General features: G+C 32.7%; 3 protein-coding genes and 1 long non-coding RNA gene across 5 annotated transcripts; 2 read left to right on the top strand and 2 right to left on the bottom strand.

Moving 5' to 3' along the window:
* Positions 1-4,555: 4,555 nt before the first annotated feature.
* On the top strand, positions 4,556-6,194 carry LOC142548232 (small ribosomal subunit protein eS19z-like). The gene is made up of 4 exons (XM_075656582.1): positions 4,556-4,736; positions 5,029-5,119; positions 5,397-5,580; positions 5,948-6,194. Exons 1-4 carry the CDS (start codon positions 4,653-4,655, stop codon positions 6,021-6,023), a joined length of 435 nt encoding a protein of 144 aa, XP_075512697.1. The 5' UTR covers positions 4,556-4,652; the 3' UTR covers positions 6,024-6,194.
* Positions 6,195-6,479: 285 nt separating this feature from the next.
* Positions 6,480-10,623, bottom strand: LOC142515491 (microtubule-destabilizing protein 60-like). Of its 2 annotated transcripts, none has more exons than XR_012811349.1 (8): positions 9,524-10,623; positions 9,370-9,421; positions 9,192-9,284; positions 7,929-8,048; positions 7,519-7,621; positions 7,224-7,283; positions 7,053-7,147; positions 6,480-6,812 (listed from the first exon to the last, which is right to left on the bottom strand). XR_012811349.1 is itself a non-coding variant. In XM_075619802.1 (8 exons), exons 1-8 carry the CDS (start codon positions 10,432-10,434, stop codon positions 6,701-6,703), a joined length of 1,542 nt encoding a protein of 513 aa, XP_075475917.1. In that variant the 5' UTR covers positions 10,435-10,619; the 3' UTR covers positions 6,480-6,700. The 2 variants fall into 2 exon arrangements, 1 of the variants encoding a protein (XP_075475917.1); XM_075619802.1 differs by having other exon boundaries at positions 7,523-7,621; positions 9,524-10,619.
* Positions 10,624-13,984: 3,361 nt separating this feature from the next.
* Positions 13,985-19,297, top strand: LOC142547872 (putative galacturonosyltransferase 14). The gene is made up of 6 exons (XM_075656320.1): positions 13,985-14,754; positions 16,311-16,366; positions 16,487-16,642; positions 17,176-17,766; positions 18,228-18,530; positions 18,953-19,297. Exons 1-6 carry the CDS (start codon positions 14,523-14,525, stop codon positions 19,232-19,234), a joined length of 1,620 nt encoding a protein of 539 aa, XP_075512435.1. The 5' UTR covers positions 13,985-14,522; the 3' UTR covers positions 19,235-19,297.
* Positions 18,279-18,964, bottom strand: LOC142548164 (uncharacterized). Its single transcript, XR_012820937.1, has 2 exons — positions 18,824-18,964; positions 18,279-18,592 (listed from the first exon to the last, which is right to left on the bottom strand). It is a non-coding gene; the product is annotated as an uncharacterized LOC142548164 (long non-coding RNA).
* Positions 19,298-19,465: the final 168 nt, after the last annotated feature.

The raw sequence follows: 19,465 nt of genomic DNA, 5'->3' as shown, positions 1-19,465 counted from the left end.
TCGTCATTCAGCATCCTTATCGACACATTCCCAATATCAGAAACCAAAATGAGGTTGCTGCCCATGGAAAGTATCAATCACAATTACTTCAACATGATTCAAGCACTACTCAAACACAACAAGCATACCTCTGAGCCGGTGAAGATTGCAGGTTCCTTCGCAACTAACTCAGAAGCTGTCGTTGCATCTGTTGACAACTTAGTAAATAATTTCTTCACTTGCTCAACTATATCTTCATGCTTAACAGCACCAGCAGCCGAAACTATCTATGATGAAAGAAAATAAGAAAAGGAGTAACAAACATCAAATACGAATCTAAATATGGCATATTATCAAACAAAATTAGCATTTGATCAGATGCAATATGAAATAATTCTTGCATCGATTACAGTAATAATTATATTATAACTAACATTATTATCTTATAATAAAAAGGAGATTAGAGTAACTAATTTTAAAATCATAATATAATTTTTTATCAACTGAAAATATCTCTATGAAATTAGAAAAATATTTTATCTCCATTTAATCTATATCTATATAAATATACGAATGTGAATTGTGAATTTACATAAATATCCTTACCTTCATTTAATAATAATCATTAATACATGTTTTTTTTTCATATATTCTTTTAATAATAATAATTAATATATTTTTATTTTTTTCCATATATTCTTTTAATAATAATCATTAATACATTTTTATTTTTAAATTTAAAATTTACCTTTTTCATATATTCTTTTAATAATATTCTATATCTATATCTCTATTATCCTTAACTTCATTTAATAATAATCATTAATACATGTTTTCTTTTTCATATATTCTTTTAATAATAATCATTAATATATTTTTATTTTTAAATTTAAAATTTACATAAATTAATACATGTTTTCTTTTTCATATATTCTTTTAACAATAATCTATATCTATATTCTTTTAATAATAATCATTAATACATTTTTATTTTTAAATTTAAAATTTACCTTTTTCATATATTCTTTTAATAATATTCTATATCTATATCTCTATTATCCTTACCTTCATTTAATAATAATCATTAATACATGTTTTCTTTTTCATATATTCTTTTAATAATAATCATTAATATATTTTTATTTTTAAATTTAAAATTTACATAAATTAATACATGTTTTCTTTTTCACATATTCTTTTAACAATAATCTATATCTATATAAATATATGAATATGAATTGTGAATCTAAATATATCTACAATTCACATTCGAGATCAAATTCACAGAAAATCACTATCATAATGTTATAAATTGTTAGTATTACGAACATTAAGGTAATAATGAGAAGACGAATAGAGATAGGTGTGATTAAATAAAATTAAATTATTAATAAATATTAAGGTCATATAACACATTTTTTTCACATTTAGAATGTAGATATATTTAGATTACTTATGTATCAACAAAAATACATGATTGATAGAAAATATTTGTATGTAAGTGATTTCATTGCAAACATTTAAGTTATTTAATCAATTTTCAATATATGATGCTAAATACATATTACTAAAAAATATATTATCTATTAATCTATTAAATATATGACTTTCATTTGTGAGCTTACTATTATATTATTTTTTTGTTTTACAATTTGTCATGTTAATGGTGTTATTTGAGTCATTTTTTATTTTAGTTTAATAAGATCATTAATAGTGTATTTAACTCAATCAAACTAATTATTATTTTAATTTACTTTTAAATTTAATTTTAATTACTTAAATTTATACATTGCCGTCAAATAATAATAGGAAGACAAAGGGAGATGAGTCGGATTGAATAAAAATAAATTATTAATAAATATTTAGTCAATTTTTTTATAAATGATGCTAAATAAATATTACTAAATAATATGCTCCATTTGACCACTTTGTATTCTTGCAATGAGAGGAGTTTTTTTACCCTAGCGTTAACATGTTTGATTGTTATATGTCATTTGTATTGATCATGTAATTGTGTTTGAATTGTTTATGTGATTTGTTTGTTTGCACAAAGAAAAGAGAGAACAAAATCAAATATTCAACAAAAATGGTTATTTTTCAAATTTTTATTGTTGAGATATTTTGTTAATTTTTAAACACATAATGCATGTTTTCTGTTTGCTTAGATTACTTGGTTTGAACTGACTTAGAAAATATTAAAAAAATTGAAATATTTCTTCGTTTTTACCTTATGTATCAGAATATCAAGAGATAATATTTTTTATTTATTGGGGCAATTGCAATTAGAGGAGTTTTTTTACCCTAGCGTTAACATGTTTGATTGTTATATGTCATTTGTATTGATCATGTAATTGTGTTTGGATTGTTTATGTGATTTGTTTGTTTGCACAAAAAAAAGAGAAAACAAAATCAAATATCCAACAAAAATGGTTATGTTTCAATTTTTTATTGTTGAGATATTTTGTTAATTTTTAAACACATAATGCATGTTTTCTGTTTGCTTAGATTACTTGGTTTGAAGTGACTTAGAAAATATTAAAAAATTTGAAATATTTCTTCGTTTTTACCTTATGTCTCAGAATATCAAGAGATAATATTTTTTATTTATTGGGGCAAATGTATTTCCAAACTTCTGTCTATAAATCAATATTTAAAATTTTTACGACATTATTATATTCTCTAATCAATTTGTTTTACTTAGATTGATAGAAGACATTTTAGTTTGAGTTTTTATGTATTTGCTTATATTATTTTTGTAATATTATTTATTATGAAAATAATAGGTGAACTACAAAATTTGGTAGGTCTAAGAGTCCTCTGGTGAACGACAAATATGGATAAATTATTAAAATATATAATATCCAGTAGATTTTTGGCATGCGATTTTGTTCTAATTCAATGATTATGCATGATTCTAAATTTTTATTATATCACAAGTTAACACATGCCTAATATTTTTTTCTATGGTTTAAGAAAAATTGTGTGACTTCCTCCAATATTATCTCGATATATTTCGAGGTGACAACAAGATTGTTTTTGTCTCTTTTTTTAGTCAAAGTGTCTAACCAGCTAATTCATAACATATATGATGGTAGCATAGAAAACCCCTCGTCAAATAAATTCACTTAGCCAAATATTGAAATTCAAATAAAATTCTACAATATTTCATCAAATTAATTTTGACTATCATAAAATGCTCATGAAATCTAAATGGTTATATTATTAGATGAGAATCATGAGATATTGAATGATACACTTACTTTGACAGATATTTGAATGATATCTCATATGCATATCTTAATTACATTATTCGTATCTCTTCTCAAGATTTTTAAAATACAATAATTAATTTTGTATATCGTTCCACAAGATATAAAATATTATAAAACAAAATATAAACTCGATAGAAGAAAATTTGTTTAGTTTCAATGAATAATATAATATTATGTTCTAAACGCAACAAATGAGATTGAAACTATATCATCCTAATGACATGATGCACGCAATCATTATTTCAAAGCTTCAAAAAAATGACGATCAAGATGACTTTCTTCAATTGCGTCAAATTAAATGAGGACACAATTCTAAGATATAGTCATTTGAAGAGATTTCAAGTATTTTTCTCACAGTGATTGAGAAATAGTTGTTAAAAATTTATTAACCTTATAGCTATATGTTGATAATATTGATACTAAATTTATAAAAATGATATCACAAATATCACAATATTTGAAGAAGGTGCAACATCATTCATTGGTTATGTTGTTGAAGAATATATAGGTTATACATATTTTTAGTCACAAGTGAAAACTTATCACGAGTAAAGCATATTTTCTTAAGAGTTATAGTTGATGATTGTCAAAAGCGGAAAAATCATTTAACAATAAAAAAATAGTCGGGAAAATAAGATTATCAGATAAAAACAATGTAGAAAACAGAAAAAATGGCGTGATAAAGAAGCAAACTACGAGCATGTCAGATCCCCGATAAAGATTGTAAATAACATAATAGATGTTAAAGACGATCAGATACTTGCTGAACATACCAAAATAGTTATATGCATATTATAACAAACTACGACAAAGAGTTGTTGAGTTGTCAAAATCAACCAAGAAGCATATTGGAAAGTGTGTCAAGTGGATAAGATAATTTATCTTATTCATATACCGTCTATGGTCATGATTTTTTATTTTTTATGGCTTAGTTTGTTTCAGTTGATAAATGTTATTAACCATGTTTTAATTCATTTAAATATTATCAAAATTTCGTACATATATTTTCAACAGTTTAGATTTTTACGTGCAAAGCACGTACATTTTTCTAGTTAATAGAAAAGTGGTGATATCGTCGTCTGCTCGAGATTTGAGATAAATTCAAATTATTTCAATAAAATTTAACATGATTTTTCTTTATTTTGAACCGAATAAAGGATTTGATAATTTTGTTTAATCCAGGTAGAAAATGATGGGCCAGGAAAAAATTGTTGGGCCTGTTTACAAACAGGCCTAAGCCCACCAATAACACCAAGCAGGGCCTTTGCCCAGTATTCCATTTATATATATCACGCAAACCCTAAATCTTTAACATCTTTCACTAGCGACTGCTGCCACGCTGAGTCGTCATATTCGGCAGAGGTGATATCGTGGTCTGCGCGAGATTTGAGATCTTCAGCTATGGCGACTGCGAAGACTGTCAAAGATGTCTCCCCTCTCGAGTTCGTCAAGGCATACGCCGCTCATCTCAAGCGCTCCGGCAAGGTACGAGGCTCGGTATTCAGATTTTTTTTATCGCGATTAGAGATTAGACAATTGTGGTTTTTTATTAAAGTTAAGTACTTTGTTAAGCAAATTACGGAGAGTTGGTGATTTTGATTTGAGAAGAATTTGTTAACCATCTCGTGGTTGTGTTCTCTTCCTATTCTCCTGCTTTGTTTTTTTGCTCGTGGATGCATGTATGGAGTCATAGAGTTGAAGATAACTTAACCATACGGTGTTATCTGAAAAAATCAAAAATGTGTTTATTTTCCTTTTTTATTTTTGCAAAAAATAGATGGAGCTTCCGGAGTGGACTGATATCGTGAAAACTGGTGTGCACAAAGAGCTTGCTCCTTATGATCCGGACTGGTACTACATCAGGGCTGGTAAACTGCTCTTTCTTTTCTTTTTCTATTTTTGCTTACCTGTTCTGGCTAGTCATTCATCTTTCAATTTGGAATATGCAACTCCAAAATGATCCAGTTTCTAAGTTGTGGTAATTTCTGACATTTGTTCAGTACTCGTTTGAGGTTACCTGTTTGTGGTATCATGTTTATACAAAAGGACTTTCTTGATTTAGATGTTATTGAAGTTTTGCTTTATGTACTATATCTGCTTCAGATTGTTGTGTTTGAAATCCAAATGGTATGTTGAATTATACAGCTTCCATGGCTAGGAAGATTTATTTGAGGGGAGGTCTCGGTGTTGGTGCTTTCCGGAGAATTTATGGTGGGAGCAAGAGGAATGGGAGTCGTCCCCCTCATTTCTGCAAAAGCAGTGGGTCCATTGCTCGCAACATACTTCAACAGTTGCAGGTTATGGGCATTGTTGAGATGGAACCAAGGGGGTGAGTTTTTAAAAATTTATCATTATGGTACCTTAGAACTCGACACAATTTGGTGTCAAGCTATATCAAACTGATGAAGTAAAGTGAAACTTTGTATTATGTCTCATCACATTTCTAATTACTCATATAAAAATAAGCCACTAGCCACTATGAGTCTAGTTCATATACTTATGTATATAATATATGTGCATATAGATATTTTATCTACATAGCGAGCCGTTGAGGAATAGAATATATTCATAAACCAGGTAGGCTGAATTTATGGTAAATGTTTTATGGAACAGTCAGCATTCAGTTGCATCCAGCATTGTTTTGAACTTTCTGATGTAATGTTCCTTTCTTTTTTGTGTGTCCTTGTATTTAACAGCGGAAGAAGAATCACTTCCAACGGACAAAGGGATCTTGATCAAGTTGCTGGAAGGATTGTTGTTGTTGCACCGTAGGTTATTTGAGTGTGAAAGCATGTCTCCTATCTGTTGAGAATTTTTGTCTGAAGAAGTTGTCGAACTATTTTGGTTGGGAATTTCTCCTTGTACTCTCGAAATTGGTTTACATTTTCATATGATTTAGTTAATTACTTTTTGGATATGATATCGGATGCTTTGTAGCCTGTACCTGTTGTCTTTTTTTCTTGACTGAATTGGTTCCCATTGCTCGTTTTCCGTGGGAAGGCTTGATCATTCTAAATGAGTGATAAGTTTTCTATATTAGCATTTGGTTGATTTATGCCCAACTTAAAAATAACAAAAAAAATGTACAAGAAGAAAAGAGGAACACTTCTTTTTTTAAAGAAGAAAAACTTAAAACTTTTTTGTTTTATCTGCTTCTGTGTGTGGTAAGTTGGCATTTAGTACTGTATAGCGAGGTTAAAAAGAAAGAAAAGAATAAAATGGCACATCGTTACATTATTGTGCCGGCAATTCATGTAATCTGCTTACCAAAATTGAGTGTTTAGTTGCCGCGGATACAGTTTCCGACGATTGAATAAAACAAATGAGATATATACAAATGGTAAAGAATAAAATTCAATGATGACTCGGCACCATAGAAGTATCAGCTATGATCGTGAAAGACGCGATACATTACATTTCTCCTTGGATGAAACCCGACATTCGACCATTCACCCTTCATATTCAATGCAATTGTCATCCCAGGACATGCAGCACTTTATCTTCTTTTGTTGGGGTGCATGGAACTTTGGTTCCCTGGGTTTGGTGGGCTGCTTTGTAGATCTGCACACACACGGAAGTGTATATTAGGCCGACTTCTAGGTATGTTTTTTCATTAGATATTAGATATTTGTTATGCGGCTCAAAAATTAATTAGATAGCCACCATGTGCTTTTTTCTGCTGTCTTATTACATATTTGTTATGTATGAGGCTCACGCTGATTTAGACATTCATCTTGTATTTTAGTTTAGCAACAAACAAATTGAGTTGAATCCAATGTGACAAAGCGTATATGAGGCTACCTTCTGGGGATGAATGGTCTGTTAAAATATGGCATAGGTTGAGCTTTTGGAACAATCTCTTTCCTCAGTCTTCTGATTTCCTCTTCTTCGGCAAGCTGCAAAAGAGGTGTCAATTAAGGATAACCTCTGTCATTACACTCCTTTGACTCGAACATTTCTTTGTGGAATTACCTTCTGCTGTCTGTCCCTTTCCATCCTGTATTCTTCAATTAAACTCATTTTCTTGGCAACCTTCATGGACAAATGAAATGGTTATATGAAATGTGAACACATTGAACAAGAATCTGTAACGATTCCATAAGAAATAAATTAGCTTCTATATAAGACAATGAAAGAAGATTTTGGAAACGATTTTTTAATGAGTTGATTTTAATCACAACTAGACCTAAATAATCATATGTGAGATGTTTCTCTTATAAGTGTCAACTGGTTTGTCCAAATGTGGAGCCTGAAGGCTGTGCTTTACCTACCTGATGATCAAATTCAGCCCGCTCCTCTGCCCTTATATCACTATGCAAGACCAGATTCGTGGGCCTCGTATTTTCTTTAACTGGAGGTTTCATCAAACACTGAAAAGAAAGAAATTAACACTATCAACTTTTCACTGAAATATATACACAAACAACAATGGAACACGTAAGTAATAAAATACAGGATGGTGTCAACTGGACATGCCAACTTGCTCCAAAATTAATTCACTCAAGTTATAAACCAGGATCATGAAAATTTGAAAGCCTTGGTGCTCATATTATTTGCCCGAAGCCAAAAGAAAAAAGACAAGTCAAAATTATGAAATGAAATCAAGGTGGCATAAGCATTTAACACGAGAAAACCTCAATTCACACGAAAAAGCTTCCCTCAGGGGGTAAATGTTACCTCTGGTTCATCAGTGGTCCAAGGTAGACCTTGAGCAATAGGTATTCGCAATCTTTTCTCTTCTTCCATCACTTGTTTCAACTTCTTCATGAATTCTTCTTCCTTGCATTTTCCTCTTTGCTAAAGCATAAACAATTGCTAGAATTAGTGTTATTCGTAAAGAGACAAAAAATACGAAGCACCACACATGTATAATAATGTATTCATTTGTTGTAGTAGTTTTGACTCAACTAAGTATGGCACCAAAATCGGCAAATCACCTTCAGGCACAAATAACAGTGGAACTGAGATAGAGATCGTGTCCACAATCCACTCATCAAGCGAGTTGGTTTAATTATTGGAAATACGTTTGAGGCAGGATTTTGATACAGAAAACTCTAGGTCAAGTATGTGTCGTTTTATAAAAGTCGTATTTGATGTTAATGATGCTACTGGTATCTTAAATGAGTAGTGAATCAAGCATCGCGTTTCGACACATCTATATCTGATGACAATTATTAGTACTTGACAATCTCATATCAATAATTACAAGTTCTTGTAACTAATGATAATCAAACACACGATCATAGCTCTGGAACCAATTGTAAAACAAATTACTTTCTGATTTACCAAAATTGTAGCTGGTGGCAATTATTGATATGGAAAAAGAAAATATAGCTCATCTTTCCTTTCATTCTCAAACTTTTATTTGGCTAGCAAAGAATTTGTGTTACTTAACATGTGCCAAAATGTGCTGAAGCAAAACACCTTCCCTTTCAATCCAGTAAATACCTACATAAGCATGACTAAAAGTTCTAACTTCCCTGCCAAATATCTACATGTCTTTTATGCTTGTCTGCTGTTAATTTCTTGATTTCCTTCCAATGTGAGAATTGCAGGGAAAAGAATGGATCCACCGCTTAATGTCATCTAGGAAGAACCAGTGGCACTGTCTGGGAAGATCCAATTTATGATGGAATTTCAATAATCTCTCCACAAACTGTTAATATACTTACTGGGATTTGACCAGGGCACAGAGTTGAGAATGGTTTCTTTTATAGAAGGACGATATCTGTTAAATATCCTTCTAAAATTTACAGTTCGATCGTTGTATGTCAACTTTCCCTACACCAAAGGCTTTAAAAAAAAAACTATGTCGAGATGAAATGGTGTTTGACTTAAAACTCAGCTACGAGAATCATGTGTACAATAAAACGTTGCCAGTGTTTGAACTTCGCAAACCAATTAAACTGCCAGATGTGAAGGATATGATTTGCAACAAACCTCAGTTCTGAGCGTGAAGGGCTTTTGAGAGGTTGGTTTGAGCTGTTTTCTCTTACAATGTCTTCCAGAAAAGGTTAGAGATGATTCGGCACTCTGCAGAAGTAAAACGTTTGTAAGCTCACCTGTATTGACTAAATGAATCATCTCTAGGAATATACATATGAATAAAAGTTCTCACTTGCCGCCTGCTTGTTCTACCATCCGCAGAAGACCTGACTGAAATGCTAACGCTTCAGAAGAGCACAAAATAAAATTCAGAACCAATACAAGAATAGCAAAACATCAAAGTATTTAGTTGTGCAGATGTTTAGAACGGTAGCTTGGCTACCGACCTTCCTTGGCTGCGGTCAAGTGAATAAGATCGATTTGAATCTAAACCTAAGCTCTCCGATGTAAGGAGAAGGTCTGGTGGACTGAACGGAGAGATTGAGACCACCGTTTTAGAAAACTTAGGAGGCTGTTGAAGTCCAGTCGACTCCCATTTTAGCCCCTGACTTTCGTCCTTCACTTCTTCCCCCACTTCTTTTTCATTCAAATTATCTGAATTGGGAATCAAATTGAATTTTTCAAATGCCTTCACCAATTGCATCACCCTTCCGGATCCTGGCTCTTGTTCACTGGCCTTTGCTTCTTCCAACAACCTATCCCTGCTCCTCTTCAACCCAGATTCACCCTCTTCCCCACCTGCGTCATTTACCTTTATTTTCCCTCCATTGACAATACTAGAGTCTTGACTAATGGAGTTTACTTTTATCTGCGCCTTCACAGTTTCATCATCGTACTCTTTTAGCTTCTCAAACTCAACGTCATTATCTATTTGCCCCCGATCCATACAAAAATCTTCCTGAGAAGCCCTCAAACTCTGATAAGCCACACACAGGCACTTGGATTTCCCAGTGCTCTTCTTACACTTCTGACAAACCACCGCGGAGGTCGGAGAGTTCACTTCCTCATTTCGAGATTTCTTCTTTGCTATCACGAACCTCCTATCACGAATCTTGCTCTTCAGCAAAGGTGAAGCCATTTGGTTAGGATTGGGGCTTCTGATGAAAGCCTTTCGGGCACTTTTTTCAGAATCGGTAACCGACTGAGAACTGGAGGACTTCAATTTGGGGCTCGACAAATTTGGATTAAAATTCTCCGAACATTTGTTGGAATCGTTTGTTTTGGATGGATTTGATAAGCTGGATTTCTCTTTCCCAGGAGTAACCATTGCAGCAGCAGTCTTCGAACTCGAATCCATGGTGAAATTCCTGGAGAAAGAGAGGAAGAGGAGCGATTCAGTATGAAAAATTCGCGACCTTATGTTTTGCTATTTGATTTTGTTAGATTTCATTGATTGAAAGAGGAGGGAGGGAGGAAAAAGAAAACGTTGAGCTTTGGACGCTCGGAATGTAACGGCTAGTTTCCATGTGAGGGGTTCTACACCGTTGGATTTATTCACGGGATTTTAGATAGTGTGTAGTAGTAGCAAAAAATGTGAACTGTGAGACGGTCAACCTACTGATATTCACAATAAAAAATAATACTCTTAATATAAAAAAGTAATATTTTTTATGGATGACCCAAATAAGAGATATTTATCACAAAATACGATCCGTGAGACCGTATCACACAAAGTTTTGTCTTAATCCAAATATAATCTAGATGAATTTCGAACGTATATTAAGTTGGGTATACGGTAAACAATTTCATAAAATAATATAATATACAATACTCGAGTATAACACTTCACTCGAGGGTCTTTTACCAGATTATAGCAATTTTTATTCTCCATTAACAATCTACGATAGTTTTCAAAAACTTATTAAAATATTGTAAAAAAAATTTAAAAAAAGTAAAACTTTTACTCCCTAATTGTTTCACCTCCCCCGCCTGTAGGGGAGGCGGGGGAGGGTAGAAATTAATTTTAAATTCTCCCCCGCCTGTCGTACAGGCGAGGGAGAGATAATTATTTTTAAAATATTGTCCGCCTCTGCAGGAGGCATGGCAGAAAAATTAATTATAAATTTTATCCGCCTTTTGTATAGGCGGGGGAATATATTTTTAAATTATTAAATTTCAAATGCTTGCCCGCCTATTGCAGTGGCGGGCGAATTTAAATAGCGTTTATTTTTTAGATATAATAATTTTGTTTTTTGTGTAATTATTGGTGGGTAATGGAAACCGACGAAACTAATATAATTTATTTTATCTAAAAAAATGATTTAACATTACTATACAAAAAGATGGATTTGACCTCACGTGCAGAGACCATTATTATTGTCCTTCTGTATGAATTGATATTGTTAAACACTTATTGATGTATATTTGATTGATAATTTTGGCTGTATCGTCATGAATATCGTGAATTTGTGTCGAATAATTAATGTTTTGTATTTATTTGAATCACGAGTTGTCTTTAATTTTTTTTTTAAATATAGGCAATAAAGAATTCATGTATTGTTTCTCTATATATGTCTGAAGTTATTTTTCTTGTTTTGCATCTGATAATAAGTATTCTTTCCCGAGTTATTGTTCCGTCGGTGAATTTAAGGAGTGAAGAAATATTTGGCATTAATCAGTCCTGATTGAGGTATATCGCTAATTTTTCAAATATGATATATCAAATTTTGTTTTGAAAATTACATCGATCTAAAAAATAATTTTCATACAAATAATTTATATTCATAATTATTTTTTGTTGTAGATTGAACGACGAACGAAAGATTTATTCACGATAAATGACATCTTTTTCGAGGTATCTATCATAATTTCATAATTTAAATCTTATTAGATAAATACTTCTATTATTTTTATTGAACGAACCTAATTATATAGAATACAACCATCAAAAAAATTAATAGAATACAAATAATTTTAACAACACTTAGAAATATTACTTACCTTTTAATAAGATAGGCACGATAATACCAATATCTACACTTCCTGAAATAAATCAAGAGATAGAAGGTATAAAAATTATTAGAATTCAAAATTTTATTAAAAAAAACTTGAGACGAAAAATAAATCAAATCCATACCGACAAACCTTTGAACACAATATAAGTGACAAACCTTTGAATACAAAATGCAAGTGAACTTCTCATGTATATATATAGAAGAATTCTACTTTAAAAATATTTAAATACGCCCGTCACTGCAATAGGCGAGCAAGCATTTGAAATTTTATTATTTAAAAATATATCCCCCGCCTATGCGAAAGGCGGGTAAAATTTAAAATTAATTTTTCTGCCCCGCCTCCTGCAGAGGCAGGCAATATTTTTAGAGGTGAAACAATTACTCCCCCCCAACATTTGGAAGGGCGGGGGAGTAAAAGTTTTACTTTTTTTTCTTTTTTTAATTTTTTTTACAATATTTTAATAAGTTTTTGAAAACTACCGTAGATTGTTAATGGAGAATAAAAATTGCTATAATCTGGCAAAAGACCCCTTCACTCGAGGTTGCTCTTAATTATAAAACTTCTTTTTTTTTTAGTTTGGTTTGAAGTTCCAACTTTTGGGGGATTTGTAAATGTAGAGGCATGGATTATTTTGGTGCCTTGATGATCACTAAACATATTTATTTTTATTGATTTCACTCTTTGTAAGTTTTTTTTTTCCATTTTGATGAGTTTCATTAAACTTTATGAATATGTTAGTTAAAGTTCTAAAAATTATGTTGATGATTAAGAATGCTTAATTAATGCATTTTGGAGATGGTAGGATACCTTTTTGGTTATTATAGATATTATACTTTGGCTTGCATTTGAATTGATTAATCAATTTTGAGCTAAGAATTTCAATTTTATAATAATAATTTTATAATAATAATGATTTGATTTATTTGAGTCAATCTAATTGACAATTTATTCAAATCATCTATTAGTTATATTTTTTTAGCAATTGTTGTGTATTTCAAATTCATCATAATATGTATTTGTTTTGAAACTCCTACAAATCCAAATCCTCCAATCCAAACACAATCTTATGGAGTTCTTATATTATGTTTGTATTGATTAGATTTCAGATTTCTTGTATTGTTTGAATTGACAAAATTTCACTGAATTTCAAATTTACTTCATATCAAATAATTTCAATAATAATCGTAATTGATCTCAAGTACACTCCAGATATATTGGAAATGCATTCCTCAATTTCTTTCCCGATGATGAGCTTGGGTCGAGAGGGTCATAAAATCACGAAGTTCAAGTCCAATTAATTATTTAGATGAATTTTAAATCAATGGTTTCATCATAAATTGATAATTTTGAGTGTATTTTAAAATTTTTCCTTCCAAATCAAATCATTTCCAACTTGAGTATACCACAAATTTTTTCCGATATTTTCATTGAATATCTGGTCCATTATTGATTATTTTTGGTATCATTGTTGAAAATCATTGTTGAATTTATTGAAAATGGGCTTAAATATCTTCTTAGCTACAATAATCAACATTTAATTAATTTCTTGATTGCGTGTGTTTGTTAGGAAAAAACCTTCTCTCAATCATTTAATCAATATTTAAAAAATATTGAACTCATCTTTTTTTTTTTCCATATATTTTTATAGTGTATAATAATTGTTTTTTACAGGTAACGAGCCAAACCCATGTTGACCAAAGATAATTATATATCAGCTATTCGGCATTAATCATTACCTATTTAATTAATTATTATTTATTTCTATTTTATTTTTATGCCTATGTTAAATTTATTTAGTAATAATAATATTCAGAGTGTAAAAACGGTCAAAAAATTGGAATAGTATAGATAGGGCCGATCAGCCAATCAAATTTAAGAGTTTACAATATACCTGAATTTATTCTCTCTCTCTCCCATTTACCTTTCCGACCCAGAGAATTCAGAAGGAAATCAAGTCTCTGCAATTAATAGAGAGGCGATAATTTGGGGCAGAATTTATTGCTTGATTTGCCTTGACGATGATTTGGTTCGTGTAATTTATAAATCGTTCGCATTCATTCATGTGTGTGTGTGTGTGTTCGCAGAAAAGTTGTTATTGTGTGCACATATTGATTGAGAAATCAAATCGAGTTGCGGAGGGACAATCATAGGGCTGCTGGATTGTGATTTATACGGATAATCGTGGATTCCAATGCGATGGATACACCGCCGGAGAGGAACAAGATCGTTGAATAGCTGCTGCGGCAGATCTGATGGTGAGGAGTTCATTATCGTTTTCGGAGGATTGTTTGGAGCTGTGTTTTCGTTTTAGGAAGGTGATTATTAGCTGTAATAGTGGTGGCGGTGGCGGTGGTGGTGGTGGAAGAGATTATTTGTTGAAGCATAGGAGGGCAGAAGGGGAAAAAAGGAGGAGAGTGGCGGCGGAGGAAGATGCAGCTGCACTTCTCACCTAGCATGAGAAGTATAACAATATCATCGAGCAGCAGCGGAGGAAATGTCAATGGAGGAGTCGGAGATTTGATGAAGATCAAGGTCGCAGCTCGCCACATTCCGTACCGCACTCTCTTCCATACGATTTTGATTCTTGCTTTTTTGTTGCCTTTTGTCTTCATTCTCACCGCGGTCGTCACCCTTGAAGGTGTCAACAAGTGCTCCTCAATCGGTACTTTTCTGCATCTTGCCTATAAACCCCGATGGAAACCGTGCTTTCATGATTATTTATGCGATGATGTTTGTTACATCTTCAGACATTTGTTTCCATATACTCTGCTGATTGGATTTGAGGATTTCTTTAGGGCGACTGATTTTTTTATTTTGGTTCTCTCTGATTTTTAGCTTTTATATGATTTATGGGTGTTCATTACATGGTTCTTTTGCCCCTTTTATTATGAAACTCAAATAGCAATATAAAAATAAACTACTGGTGAAAATGTTCAAATTCAACGTTAACAGCATCAGGCATGCTTTTCTCTCTGAAGATTGTGATTTTATTTTGCCACTAAAGGTTGTGCTGATGGCTTGTGATATCCCAATTTATGTAGTTCTCTTTTCATGTTCTCTGTGGATCACTTTTTTCTCTGCTATGATTGGTGATATATAATTGAAGACTTTGTGTAAAGTGTAAGTTTCGGAGTCGGCTTATAGTTAAATATTGGAAGTGATCACTAAATTATCAAAAATTAAGTTTTTGGCATGTAGATCTCGGTGCATAAATGTTAGTCTCATGCCTGTAGTAGATCTTTCATGGTTTATACGACTTATTAATTGCATAAAAGTACCTAGCTGACCACGACCGATATAGAAGAAACTTCACTTGGCCCTTTATGGCGATGGTCATTATACCATGAAATGATACTCACTGGATTGGTAATTTTCTGTTCATTCTGTATAAATCATGTAAACAAAATCTCTCACGCAGAACTCACCAGGAAGATCTTTTTACAGCAAGTCTTCTGTATGTTCTCCCTATTCTTCCATTTGGAACCATAATTTATTCTTCTGCGTTCTTCAAACTGTGCATAAATTTTGTCCTCTTTTCATTATCTATCTGTGATACGTGGTCTTTATTTTCTCCAACGGGTCATCACACCTCGTCACCTTACGGAATTATTTCTGTCTAAATCTACTTCTTCTAATTGCTCTCTTAAGTGACCGAGAAACTGATGCCACGTACCTCTCCTCAGTCTTTCTCAATATGTCACTGAACTGGAAATGTTTTATGCTTTGGATAGAAATAAGTGGCAACTTAACTTCCATGCTGTGAAGATTTGCTGCCATTTCAAAACTTTACTTGATCTTTTGGATTCCCCTTTGATGAAACTCCTTCCGTTGTTTTTAGTTTTGTTTCCACTTTGGGCCTCTAAGTATTGGTCCAGCGTTGTGGTGTAGTTTTCTACTATAATTTAGTTTTGTTTCCACTTTGGTCCTCTAAGTATTGGTCCAGCGTTGTGGTGTAGTTTTCTACTATTATGTTGATTATTAAATTGGTGACTGTAAGGAAGATGAAAGAAAATAGTGACTGTGTGGGTAGAAATCTAGTTGTGAGGATCATTTTATTATTAGCATGTGTCAATCCTTAATCTTACATTTTTCGTCTTCTTTCTTTATAATCTGGGACTTTTTAAGATGTCAAAGTTTTAATATTTGTGTATGTATATATACCGTTTCAAATGAAAGTTATGGTTTCAAATTTTGTTTATTACTGTTTCTCTGTTTCAGATTGTTTAGGACGGCGTTTGGGCCCAAAGCTTTTGGGTAGAAATGATGATTATGGGGTAAACATCTTTTTTCTTTCTCTGAATTCGTATGCATAGTTATTTTAATTTTGATATATCACGGTTTAACTATGATACATTTTTTATGGTATTGCTGAAATTTTGTTGTTGTTATGGAAGAGGATGGTCAAGGACTTTGTTAAGATCCTGAATCAAGTGAACTCTGAGAAAGTCCCCGACAGTTTGAAGATTCCAGACTCTTTTAGTCAACTTGTTTCTGAAATGAAAAACAACAAGCACAGTTCGAAAGAGTTTGCTTTGATTTTGAAAGGAATGGTAGGTGTTTCTGACTGCTGTCTATTTTAATTTGCCAAGTTTCATATTGCTGTGTCCGTTTTCATCACCCTCATGTCCTTAATTATTATGGAACATGATGTTTTTTGCTATACAATACCAGATTACAAATTCCTAATCATGTACCTAATAATGCCTCTCTTTACTCTATGTTAATCTCCTTTTAGGTTTTGCTTTACATAAAAATAATTCATTTAATGGTGCTTCACATTAAAAAAAAATATTAATGGTGCTTCACGTTTTTGTTGAGATAGAAGTTTGTATTCACTATACTAGCTCTTAAGATCTCTGGTTTACTTTTATTCATTCTTCCTGTTTAATCGACCCCATAGAGGGACATATTTTTTTCTACATATTTTGAGCTATAATTGTATGTGGTACCAGTAAAATGTGACGATTTACTGAGAATCTGAGATGATTACAATCTTCACATGCTGCATTTTAAGTGCATATTTTATGGATTTTCCTAGGTGAGGCTAACCTTTTAAAGTGGAATTTGTGTTATCCACCAACAGATGGAGAGATATGAAAGGGAGATAAGAGAGTCCAAGTTTGCAGAGCTAATGCATAAACACTTTGCAGCCAGTGCAATTCCTAAGGGCATTCACTGCCTTTCGTTAAGGCTGACAGATGAATATTCTTCCAATGCTCATGCACGAAAACAGTTACCTTCTCCAGAGTTACTTCCTTTGCTATCCGACAACTCCTATCATCACTTTGTGTTATCCACAGACAACGTTCTTGCCGCTGCGGTTGTTGTCACGTCTGCTGTCCAATCATCTGTGAACCCAGAAAGGATTGTTTTTCATGTCATAACTGACAAAAAAACATATGCAGGCATGCATTCATGGTTTGCCTTAAATCCTGTGTCTCCAGCTTTAGTTGAAGTAAAAGGTGTTCATCAATTTGATTGGTTAACAAGAGAGAATGTCCCAGTTCTTGAAGCTGTGGAGAACCATTACGGGATTCGGAATTACTATCATGGGAATCACATTGCTGGGGCCAATTTAAGTGACACCACCCCACGAACATTTGCCTCTAAATTACAAGCTAGAAGTCCAAAGTATATTTCATTGCTGAACCATCTTCGCATATACCTTCCAGAGGTGATAATTTGGCTGTTGAATATGTATAACTCTATACGTATATTAAAATCAGGAAAAAAAATCTTGTGACATTGAGAAGGGGAAGTGTGGCATGCCACCATAGAACATGGCTGATGGCTTGCATTTATACCATTCCCTCACAAAAATTACCATCTGCCTCCGTGTGCTGAAAGTGACATTTAATCTGGTCATTATGTGGGTGCAGAGGAATGCAAAAGTGTTGCAAATTAATCATATATAAGCAGATAGAGGCAATTAACTTAGTCACCAAATTTAATCTGATCATAACCGATTTTAGTAGTCAATTCATATTCTTTACAGCTTGAACTGGAAATTGGTATAAATTATAATCATTGTTTCTTCGGCATTACTTTTCACCTTTCATTTGGTTTTTCTGTTTCAAGGCTGAGATTTGGTTTTTCTGTTTCAAGGCTGAGATAATGCTTCCTTGTATCTTGCAGCTATTCCCAAACCTTGACAAGGTGGTGTTCTTAGATGATGATGTTGTGATCCAACTTGATTTATCTCCGCTCTGGAACATCAACCTCAATGGAAAAGTTAACGGAGCTGTTGAAACCTGTAAAGGTGAAGATGAGTGGGTCATGTCCAAGCATTTTAGGAACTATTTCAACTTCTCTCATCCACTAATTGCTAGGAATTTGAATCCTGATGAATGCGCATGGGCATATGGAATGAATATATTTGACTTGCGTGCATGGCGGAAAACAAATATAAGAGATGCTTATCATACCTGGCTTAAGGAGGTACAGTAAAATTTCCTTTTCATTTACTTATCGGGACATTTGCCTTATTATGTATTGTTGGGCTGAATCATGAACTTTATGTTTTACCATATGAAAATGAATGGATGGTTCATCATTATTGGCCATAATTTTAGATTTTGTATTCATCTCTTAACTTTAATATCATTACTCCATAACTGACTACAAAATTTGTCTGTGTTCTACTATTGAGTTAGGGCAGGGTTTTTGCCATGTTTCATACATAAAGCTCGTAACAAGCTATGTTGTGGGTTTCATATCTTTTTGTTTTGTGCCATTTCACCTCCGTTGTACATGCAGGCTTTCTTTAGGTTTCGTTAATGTATTATGCTTTATGAAGGGATCATATGACAATTTTGATATTATGCTTGTATTTTTCTTCAATGGATTCGCTGTTATTGCAGAATCTGAAGTCAAACCTGACATTATGGAAACTTGGAACTCTTCCTCCTGCTTTGATTGCGTTTAGGGGTCATGTTCACCCAATTGATGCTTCCTGGCACATGCTTGGGTTGGGTTATCAGAACAAGACTGACGTTGAAAAGGTGAAAAAGGCGGCAGTTATTCACTACAACGGCCAGTCAAAACCATGGTTGGAGATTGGTTTTGAGCATCTTCGCCCATTTTGGACCAAGTATGTTAACTACTCAAACGAATTTGTTAGAAATTGCCACATCTTGGAGTAGCTATCAACCAATGAAGTGTGCACCAGTGAAAATGGCTCGATAATATGTATGGATCATTGTTGGCGTTCGTGACGTATATAAATTTGTTGCTATTCGGTTGAGCAAGAATGAAAAACTTGTGTCTGTTCATAGCGGAGAACATAATCTTGATTTGCATTTTGTGCTCGAAGGCCTATGAAAGGGAAACTGTTCAGCGATATTGGGATTCTCATTCCTTCTAGTGTTTATTAG

The sequence above is a fragment of the Primulina tabacum genome, chromosome 1, assembly GCF_025594145.1.
Source record: "Primulina tabacum isolate GXHZ01 chromosome 1, ASM2559414v2, whole genome shotgun sequence".
Lineage (NCBI taxonomy): Eukaryota > Viridiplantae > Streptophyta > Magnoliopsida > Lamiales > Gesneriaceae > Primulina > Primulina tabacum.
The sequence above is the reverse complement of the archived record's forward strand: the minus strand, read 5'-3'. Positions and strand labels throughout refer to the sequence as shown.

What these genes read in the sequence shown, in the direction of transcription:
- LOC142547872 (XM_075656320.1), top strand. Translation starts at nt 14,523, where the DNA reads ATGCAGCTGCACTTCTCACCTAGCATGAGAAGTATAACAATATCATCG. An exon ending in CAACAAGTGCTCCTCAATCG is followed by an intron (nt 14,755 to 16,310) that starts GTACTTTTCTGC and finishes TCTCTGTTTCAG; the next exon opens with ATTGTTTAGGACGGCGTTTG. An exon ending in TTCGCATATACCTTCCAGAG is followed by an intron (nt 17,767 to 18,227) that starts GTGATAATTTGG and finishes TGTATCTTGCAG; the next exon opens with CTATTCCCAAACCTTGACAA.
- LOC142548232 (XM_075656582.1), top strand. Translation starts at nt 4,653, where the DNA reads ATGGCGACTGCGAAGACTGTCAAAGATGTCTCCCCTCTCGAGTTCGTC. An exon ending in ATCTCAAGCGCTCCGGCAAG is followed by an intron (nt 4,737 to 5,028) that starts GTACGAGGCTCG and finishes TGCAAAAAATAG; the next exon opens with ATGGAGCTTCCGGAGTGGAC. An exon ending in CTGGTACTACATCAGGGCTG is followed by an intron (nt 5,120 to 5,396) that starts GTAAACTGCTCT and finishes TGAATTATACAG; the next exon opens with CTTCCATGGCTAGGAAGATT.
- LOC142515491 (XM_075619802.1), bottom strand. Translation starts at nt 10,434, where the DNA reads ATGGATTCGAGTTCGAAGACTGCTGCTGCAATGGTTACTCCTGGGAAA. An exon ending in GGGCTGAATTTGATCATCAG is followed by an intron (nt 7,284 to 7,522) that starts GTAGGTAAAGCA and finishes TTGTCCATGAAG; the next exon opens with GTTGCCAAGAAAATGAGTTT. An exon ending in AAAGGGACAGACAGCAGAAG is followed by an intron (nt 7,148 to 7,223) that starts GTAATTCCACAA and finishes CCTCTTTTGCAG; the next exon opens with CTTGCCGAAGAAGAGGAAAT.